Raw genomic sequence first — 10,503 nt, forward strand, 5'->3', positions numbered from 1 at the left:
TATATATATATATATATATATATTTATATATACTGTGTGTATATATACTGTATATGTTTATATATATATATATATATATATATATATATATATATATATAAATCCATTTCTGATTATTTGCAGAAGGAGAATGATCCCAAAAAACATGAGGTGATGATGGCGGAATATTTAAAGCAGAAGGTTAGAAACAAATTGACTTATTTTTCATGTATGTATGAATAGATAAATGATGAAAGTTTTATTTTTCTTTATTTTAAAGCTCATGGTCCAGAGTTGAATCTGTGCCATAAACACTTTGTTTATTTGGAAAAATATAGAGTTTTGTTTAACCCAATGAACATAACTACATATAATCTTCACCACTACCATTTATTTATAACTGACTGATTATTTTGTATTATAGATGGTTCATTCATAAATCTTGTTTGAATTATTTGTATGTATAGAAATATTAAATGTTATAGACTTTAACCTTATTATGCCTGCTTTTTGACTATATTGTAAAAATAATTTGTAATCCCTTCAAATACAATCTATTTCCTTATGGGAATAAAAGTGACAAGTACTGTTTATTGTTGAATAAACAGTTCAGGTAATTGCATGGAATTATACCTATTCGGTGTAGCAGAATTATTGATACCTGATGTATACAAACCATATTCTTTTTTACTCTAGGCACAAGGGTTGAAATTTTTTGGTAGGGGGCCAGTCAATTAAATCGACCCCAGTGTGCAACTGGTACTTAATTTATTGACCCCCAAAAGGATAAAAGGCAAAGTCGACCTTGGCAGAATCTGAACTCAGAATGTAAAGACAGACGAAATACCGTTAAGCATTTCGCCTGGCATGCTAACGTTTCCTATTTCTTTATTGCCCACAAGGGGCTAAACATAGAGGGGACAAACAAGGACAGACAAAGGGATTAATCTATTACATCGACCCCAGTGAGTAACTGGTACTTAATTTATCGACCCCGAAAGGATGAAAGACAAAGTCGACCTCAGCGGAATTTGAACTCAGAATGAAATACTGCTAAGCATTTTGCCCGGCGTGCTAACATTTCTGCCAGCTCGCTGCCTTATTATACAAACCATATTACAATGAATGTTTTATGGATACTCACTTGATGCTTTATTGGGAGTAACTACCAATGAAAACATTAAAAAAAAAATAAAGAAACAATATGCTACAATGCAGAATACTATGGCCTGGGTAACAGAAAAGAGTCTAAATAAATAATTGACAGATAAAGGGTATCTCTCAAGGAAGAGATTTCCACTAGATGGTGAATCATCATCATCATCATCATCCAGTGTTTTAAATCTGGGTTTTGTCCCCGTTAATGGGGGTTGCTGGATCTACCTCAATGCCATAGCAACCGAGGTAGACAGGTGCAACCCATCCCAACCTTTGGACTGGCTGGTGCCCACTCTCCTTTGCTATCATGTGGCTTTTTTGGAGCTGGATTTTCTACAAGGAGCATGCCCTTGCTTACCCCCAACCTCAGTTTCTAGATGTGAGTGGGCCCGAGACCAAGTCCTCTACTACGATTTTTACAAGGAGCATGCCCTTGCTTACCCCCAACCTCAGTTTCTAGATGTGAGTGGGCCCGAGACCAAGTCCTCTACTACGATTTTTACAAAATGTCATAGAAAACTAGCTTAGGAAGGCAGGGACACTACTCCCTGAGACCCCCTTTCAGAGCCCCACTACCTGAGTACCTGTGCATAAGTTTAACCTGGAAAGGTCATTGCACACCAGTCATCATCAGACAGAGCCCATAATGAGAACCAAAATCAAGATTCAATTGCAAGGTAGTCATCAAGTATTGGTGATGGGGACCAGTCTTTGGTTGCGTGCTGGTGTGGCTTTTAAAGACCAATGGGAGTTGAACTTATTGCTACAAACTTAAAAAATACTTGTTGAATTTTGCCTTATTGTCGCTGCTAATAATGGCAAGTTTTTTCCCCCAACTTGTAATACTCTCACTTTCACTTCAGATAGATTGGTCTTTTTGATCCACCTATTTAAGTGTATTGTAAAAACTTCCAAAATAATGTATTGATGATAAGAGAAATCGGACTGTTAGTTCTTGGTTAGTTGCTTGGTGTGTCTGTCAATTTCATCAACTATGACAGACGATAAATATCAGTAGACGATGAGGGTTCCAGTTGATCCGATCAACGGAACAGTCTGCTCGTGAAATTAGCGTGCGAGTGGCTGAGCACTCCACAGACACGTGTACCCTTAACGTCGTTCTCAGAGATATTCAGCGTGACACAGTGTGACAAGGCTGACCCTTTGAATTACAGGCACAACAGAAACAGGAAGTAAAGAGTGAGAGAAAGTTGTGGTGAAAGAGTACAGCAGGGTTCGCCACCATCCCCTGCCAGAGCCTCGTGAAACTTTTAGTTGTTTTCGCTCAATAAACACTCACAATGCCCTGTCTGGGAATCGAAACTGCGATCCTACGACCATGAGTCTGCTGCCCTAACCACTGGGCCATTGCTCCTCCACAAATATTAGTAGATTGGATGTTAAAGATGGAGGATTAAAATTATTATAAGTTGTGATCTACAAATAGATAAGTAGACAGGAAAATAATTCTGGATAATTATTTTGTTAAGTGATCAAATAAAATAGTTTATTAGTTGGATGAGTAAATAAAACAAGAACAAAATATTTTAATAATGTTTTATTGATGCTATTTATATTCTATATTCATATGAAGATCATCAAATTATGCCAAAATCAAATCCAAGAATACAAACTTTTCTCTTATAAGATAATAAATTTGTCCTTTGTTTTTCTTTCTGTCTTATAGGAAAATTTCGATTCAATATTTTCTGATGAAATTCATGCAAAATATCTTGAAAGAGGTAAACATCACTCCATTAATTTTTATATATTCACTAATTCCTGTCAAAATATTTTCAGAAATTTTGTACTGGTTCTCTTGAATTTAAAAAACAATTTAAGCAGTTTATTTTTAACAGTAGAGTAGCTTTTCTCTTTCTATTCTTTACATTTGATTTTAGCTCCAATTTTAGTTAGTTCATTATCTCACACAGATGTTGTTCATAAAGTAAAACAAACACTTTTTCTGCACTTACATGCAAATACCAAAGCACTAACTCTTGAGTTTCAAGTAGAGTTCTGAGAGATTATGCTGAAATTCAAACTATTGAATTGTGGTTGCAGTGATGTTACAAAGGCAGAGCAGCTACAATGACGATAACCCTGGATAAAAACTTTGAAAAGAAATGAACATATATATGCATATTTAATGCAATATATATATATTGCACAGGAGTGGCTGTGTGGTAAGTGGCTTGCTTACCAACCACATGGTTCCGTTTTCAGTCTCACTGCGTGGCACCTTGAGCAAGTGTCTTCTACTTATAGCCTCGGGCTGACCAAAGCCTTGTGAGTGGATTTGGTAGACGGAAACTGAAAGAAGCTCGTCGTATATATGTATATGTATATATGTGTATTTGTGTGTCTGTGTTTATCTCCCCAACATCGCTTGACAACCTGGTGTGTTTATGTCCCCATAACTTAACAGTTCGACAAAAGAGACCCATAGATTAAGTACTAAGCTTACAAAGAATAAGTCCTGGGGTCGATTTGCTCGACTAAAGGCGGTGCCCCAGCATAGCCGCAGTCAAATGACTGAAACAAGTAAAAGAGTAAAAGAGTATATAACGAAACGATATGCGTATTTAATGCAAGGTTTGTTAAAAAATGTTGAAGCATAATGACAATGAGGAAAAAGTTGATTAATATATCTTCTAAAATATGGGAGATAACTCAGGCAGACAAATAATTTAAGTCGGTGTTATCATTGCAGTAAAATGTAGCTAGATGTAAGCATATCTGATCCCATTATATATTACTTTACCTTTTTAATGCTCCATCCATTAAGTATACTAGTAGCTATTTATCTTCTTGCTACTGTTTAGCCAAAGGTCAACTCAGTAGACCTATGGTCTCAGGTGTTCCATTTGTGAATATCTTGTCTTTGCATGTCAGAGAGTACGTTGATCAATAATTGTATCTCTGTTTAAGATGGGAAGGTGTGATTTGAGACTAATCTGCCTATTATTTCTTGTAGGTCAAGAGTCTTCCTTGTTGGCTCATACTTATTAATCATGTGGATTATCTCTTAGAATTATTTGGTTCTTAAAATAGGTTGATGTAAACAGTCCTAAAAGACTCCAAGAAATTATTGATAAAATCTACTATAGATTGCCATGCAGTATTCAGAAAGATCTCTTGTGTTTCTCACAAGCAAGCATAAAACCTGGAAAGAAGTTTTTTTTAAAAGATAAATCTAAGTGGATTAGCAGACTCGATAGATTGAAGGAGAAAATACCCCGTGACATTATTGTGCTGCATACCTTCATATTTTGAGCTTAAAAAGTTTAAAAAAATAAATATATAAATAAAAATAGTCATTACGATGAAATTAATTTTCATCCAAACTGCTTCACGATGCTGTTGATGATGATTATGATGATGATATTCCCCCCAAAATAACGTGTTATTCTGAAAATAATTTTATAGGTGTATGCATGACGGTGTGGTTACAGAGCTCAGATTGCAACCACATGCTTTTGGGTTCAGTCCTACTGGGTGGTGCTTTGGGCAGTTGTCTTCTATTATAACCTTGAATCTACCAATGCTTTGTGAGTGAATGTAGTGGCTGACAACAGTGCAGAAACTCATTATATATATAATTGTTATTTGTGATGAAACAGTAATAGTTCAAAGCAGCATTTTGTATATCTTAACATGGATATACTGTAGAAAGCCACAAAACTGTAGTACTCATCTCGAGACAGCATCTTGTATAGATGTATAGTGCTATAAAGCACTGAGGTATATCAGTAGTAGACAAAAAGTGTTCAGTGGTGGAATTGTTAAATCTAGATTTCTGCTTTTTTTTTTACATATCATCAGAAGCAAGGATTCACTAGCAACCACAGACTTAGACAAATAGTTCAACCCTCATTGATATGTTAAAATCTAAAGAAAGGTTTTTAAGTAGCAAACTGCAAGAATTTATCATGTGAGAAGAAACTAACCCAAATGAAGGATTACAGAGATATGAACAAGTATAATAGAAATGTCAAAAGAAATTACAATTCTGAACATATTAAAAATAAAACAAAAGAAAAATCACATAAAACCAATTGTAATTCTTCGAAATTTTCGAACGAGGCTAGCAATTTTGAGGAGAGGGGCTTTGTTGATTACACCAACCCTTGCATTTGACTGGTTCTTTATTTCATCGTCTCTAGAGGAATGAAATGCAAAGCTGACCCCAGCAGAATTTGAACTCAGAACATAACTAATCAGAAGAAATACATAACAGTAATTTCTTCAAAGCAATTGCTCTCATAATCTGAAATTTTAACATCTCAATGCTTTTTGACAAATTTTATCAATTTATTTGTGTGTGTGTGTGTGTGTGTGTGTGTGTGTGGGTGTGTGTGTTCTCGATCATTTTTTTTTTTAATAAATAATTTTGGTAACATTTAGAATTGGATGCTAGTGAAAAATTAACTAATGATGAATTGATCTGAATTGACCAAACATCTTGAGTACTATGTTGATTGAAATTCCAATTGATTGAGACCTGTGCCTAAGTAAGAAATCAATATTGCAATAAAATTCTTTTAAATTTGTGTAGAAATAGTGAATGTAAAATAGAACTAATTTTTTTTGTTTTGTTTTCTTTACTTTTATATTTCAGGAGAACGTAATCTTAGCCATAAAGGTCTTCAAGGAGCTTTGATGATTTCACTGTATCGAGACGAACCACGTTTTAGTCAACCATTTCAGATTATCAGCAATATTATCGATATTGATTCGCAGTTAACCAAATGGCGCTGTAAGTAGAAGACAAGATTGAAGTGCATAAAGTGTTGTACAAATCTTATTGAAAGTTATTTGCTCTGTGGACATTCATTCACTTAAATATAATATTGTATTTGACATATCTTTTCAAAAATTTTATATATCCACTGAGGCATTAAACTCACATATCTAATCATAAAATATCTCTCTCTTTTGTGTGTGTGTGTGTGTGTGTGTGTGCATGTACATACATACATCATGTTTCTGTGGAAGACATTACGCATGTGATTAGCAGCTGTCCTAAAATGTCGTCACGGTACTACCTCTCTATGCCACACGATGTTGTTGCTAAAACAATTTACAATGCCATCCGCAAAATAGGCTGTCCTGAAATAAACTTAGAAAACCCCTCTATTATGGAATACATTCATAAACACCAATTCAAGGAATACTGGTGGAATATTCCCATCAAAACTCCAGTCAAATGTAAGCATAACATGCCGGATATTGTTGTTTGGGACAGAGAGGCAAAGGTATGTACCATCATAGAGGTTGGCTGCCCTGCAGATATAAATATCTCTTTGAAAATCAAAGGAAAAGAGGATATCTATTGAAAACCGCTTCGAAACCTCCAGCTTCTATATCCAGACTATGAATTCATATTCAAACCAATAATAATTGGAGCACTAGGTTTTGTTAGTAAATGCTTAAAGGAAAATCTGGATAAACTGGGATTTTGAGAAATTGAAATTGACCGATGATTTGTACAAGTCCAAACTGTGAGTGGAACAATAAAATTTGCAAGACTTTTCTCAAGTTCCAAAAATGAATTTGTCTGTGTTAACTACATCCCAAAGATGAAGCCTTGTATCTTTGCTAGAAACTGGTCCCCTCCTCAGTGGAAGATTTATAATAACTAAAAAAATAGAAGAGAACTACATACACACACACACACACGCACACACACACACCACACCACACACACAGAGCTAATGTAAATTTATATATCTCATACATCGAGAGTGTATGGACAGGTTTCCTCACTGACAGGCCTCTGATATAGTGCTAAACACTTATACTATGTGAATTAGTAGCATTATTTCTCTGGAGGTACTAGATTTTGTGTGTATATAAGCAGATTGGTTGCTTGTTTCTTTGAGATTGGTTGAATGATGCCGCTGATGTGATGCCACTGAAGGTCAAAAATTGATTGAGATTGTTTACCATTTTTAATATGCAATCTACAGAGAAATAGATGAATTTGCACTGAATTGCATTGTATTTGTTGTGGGGAGGCATATCTAAGTCATTATATTTAACATTGCCACTCAGTCCTTGGTTATTTTTAGTAGAATCCAGAGTATTGCAAGAATTCAGAGCAGATGTTTGGCCTGAGGATAATACATGAATTGTGTTTTAATTTTCTGTCTGCTTCCACACCAGTCTTGGAAGTCTGCAGAAATGATTACGGGTACTGCAAACTCCCTCTTCCAACAAAACCATGTCTCAAAATCTGAAACCATATCATCAAATTTACTCTAGTTGAGTGCACAAAAGTCTGTAAAGTACTGCCCACTATTGAAGTTGTACAACAGCAACAAGTACACTGTACTTCAATTTTATCATGAACAAAAAAAGACTGGTTTACATTGAAATTATATTGTTAACTGATTTTTTTTGTTTTATTTTAATTTAATGCTTATTGTTTTGAAACACTCAGAAAGTATTTATCTTCTCTTATTTCACCCCAATTCTTTGTAGATAACCATGTAACTACTGTACAGAGAATGATTGGGAATAAAATTGGAACAGGGGGTTCTTCTGGTTACCAGTATCTTCGTTCAACTGTCAGGTGAGTCTTATTCTTAACAAAGTTTTCAATCTTCTATACAAAGACTAGAAATACTTCGATGTCAGTGCCATAATTCATGCCACCACACTTTTAACTGTAGTTATTGTAGTCATGGTTCTTCATCACTGCTGCTTCCATTTTTTTAGTGCCTATAATGAAACATATCTGATGGTATATGGTTTAGTGGTTAAGAGTGTTACACTCTCTATTTTAAGATCATGGATCAGTTTCAAAAAGTTGTCAAAAATTGAGTAATCCCAAATTTAATAGTCTGTGTCTTGAATAATCGGTATAAGAAATAAAAGTTATTTTCTAATACTATCCATTTCTCTTTTGAAATTAAAACCTATCTTTGGCACTTATTCATTCTATATTCATCATCATCATCATCATCATCATCCATGCTACCTTCAGCATTTAACGTCCATGTTCCATGCTGGCTTGGGTTGGATGGTTTGATAGGATCCGATGTGTCCAATGATTGCATCATGCTTTAGTATCTGCTCTGGTATGGTTTCTATGGCTGGATGCCCTTCCTAACATCAAGCACTTTGTAGCATGTACTGGATGACTTTTTTCATGCCACTGGCACTAGTGAAGTTGCCATGTAACTTGCAGGACTATGGGAAACCAAGGTTGGTATATAGGGGTTGGAAGCTTTATGCAAGAAGATGAGAAGTTTAATCCTTTAGCATTTAATCTGGCTATATCAGGCTCAAATATTCTACAGGTTTTATGTTCAAATTGACCAAATTCAGCCATTCACACTTATTCTATAATATCATTCTAAAAATTTACTAACACATCATTGAAATCTAGAAGCAGTGAAATAATACATGATTAAGTCAAACCAATTTGAATGGATAAACATTATGCTTAACAGAATAATCTGAATGCTAAAGAGTTAAAATATAATTAAAAGCACCGAATGTAGAATAATTATTTTTAAAAAGTAAATTGTTCTAACACACTGATCACAAAACTATCTTACAATATTGTAAAAAGAGCTCCAGATGCAGGCATGGTTGTAGGAAATTTGCTTTGTAACCATATGGTTTTAGGTTCACTCCCACTACACGGCACCTTTAGTGTAGTCTCAGGTTAACCAGAGCCTTGTGAGTGAATTTGGTAGGCAGAAATTGTGTGGAAGCCTATTGCGGTGTGTGTGTGTGTGTGTGTGTGTGTGTGTGTGAACCTGTGTGTTTGTCACACCATCACCTGAAAATAGATGTTGGTTTGTTTACGTCCACGTAAATAAGCAGTTCGACAAAAGAGGGGAATAAAATATGAATCAGACTTTAAAAAAAAGTAAATACTGAGATCGATTTTCCCGTCTGAACCCTCCATGGGGGTGCCCTAGCATGGCCACAGTCCAATAACTGAAACAAGTAAACGATAAAAGGAGAAATTCCGCCGAGGTCGACTTTGCCTTTCATCCTTTCGGGGTCAATAAATTAAGTACCAGTTACGCACTGGAGTCGATGTAATCGACTTAATCCCGTTGTCTGTCCTTGTTTGTCCCCTCTATGTTTAGCTCCTTGTGGGCAATAAAGAAATAAGATTATTGTGAGCAGGACATCTTTTATGAACTGCGAAATTTGTCTTCCTCACAGTTATCTCCCTTCAAGAACATTCATAGTCTTTGTCTGTGCAAACCATTACTAGTTTCTTCGGCTTCTACTGTTTTCAGTTACATGATTTTTCTTCTTTGTTTTCCTTTACATTGTTAATTCTTGTTTTTGCTTTTCTTTATGTAGTGACCGATATAAAGTATTCTTGGATCTCTTCAATCTTTCATCATACTTGCTCCCTCGGGAATATATTCCAATGCTGGATAACCAAATGAAGCGTCGTCTTAACATTGCTGCCTACGATGACAGCATTGACGAACAAGACGAAAAAATAAAACGAATTATAACAAACGATGCCAATTAAATTTAGAATGAGCAATAAAACCTGTTATGAAATGATTATGGAGAAAAATACATTTACACAAATAGCTGACAGGCTGCTATCTATAATATTTCGATAAATTTTCTTATTTTTCTCCATTAAAATTGATTAAAGTGTTTGATTCAAATTTTTTCCCACTGAACTTCTTTCGCATTTATAGATTATTTATTATTTTATAGAGTTCTATAATCATTGTTCCATAGTATCTTATAGTGCTCCTGTACTATAATAATATGGATGTCTTTCTATGATTTTTACTATAATTTTAGTATCATATTTTCTTAGAGATTATATATCACAGATAATTCATAAAAATGAACAAATTCAAGCACTATTATTTAAACTATGAAAGTATTGCAGGTTTGATTATCATCTTTTAATTGGAATATCGGAATTGATTTTAATTACTATTGAACCAAAAATTTTCGTTAGAAATATACCAAATTAAACTTGTCACTCCCAAAATTTACCTGATATAGTTTGTGTATAATTTATTTTTGAGTAACCTAAATAATTTAAATTTAAATTAAATACCACCATGAGAGATGAAATGTGCAAGCCACAGTTGAAAAGGGAAGCTGCGGGATTTGGCTAAAAAATGATTCTGGGAAGTGGTTAGAATAACATTGTAACAAGATTGTTAAATAGTTGATTTTCATATCAGAAGCGGAACCCCGTTTCAGAGTGGGGGTCAGTACACTATAAAGGGCTCAAGAGAAAAGGCTACAAAATAGCAAGTATCCTTTTAATGATCCTGTCAAACAGCTAGTGTGTGGAAGTATCTGGTCTGTAAATCTACCTTAAGTTACATTTCTGACAGAATAGAAGGAATAAAT

General features: G+C 34.6%; 1 protein-coding gene across 2 annotated transcripts in view; it reads left to right on the forward strand.

Moving 5' to 3' along the window:
- LOC106876061 (tryptophan 2,3-dioxygenase) overlaps nt 1–10,136 on the forward strand; it is a 95,069-nt gene extending 84,933 nt beyond the window's left edge. For both annotated transcript variants that reach the window (XM_089355762.1, XM_089355763.1), the window contains 5 exons: nt 124–180; nt 2,825–2,879; nt 5,759–5,896; nt 7,624–7,714; nt 9,472–10,136. In XM_089355762.1, coding sequence (XP_089211888.1) covers nt 124–180; nt 2,825–2,879; nt 5,759–5,896; nt 7,624–7,714; nt 9,472–9,649 — 519 coding nt within the window. In that variant the 3' untranslated portion in view covers nt 9,650–10,136. The remainder of the gene's footprint in view (nt 1–123; nt 181–2,824; nt 2,880–5,758; nt 5,897–7,623; nt 7,715–9,471) is intronic.
- The last annotated feature ends 367 nt before the right edge of the window (nt 10,137–10,503 follow it).

Source organism: Octopus bimaculoides, chromosome 7 (genome assembly GCF_046866305.1).
Source record: "Octopus bimaculoides isolate indiv1 chromosome 7, ASM4686630v1, whole genome shotgun sequence".
Lineage (NCBI taxonomy): Eukaryota > Metazoa > Mollusca > Cephalopoda > Octopoda > Octopodidae > Octopus > Octopus bimaculoides.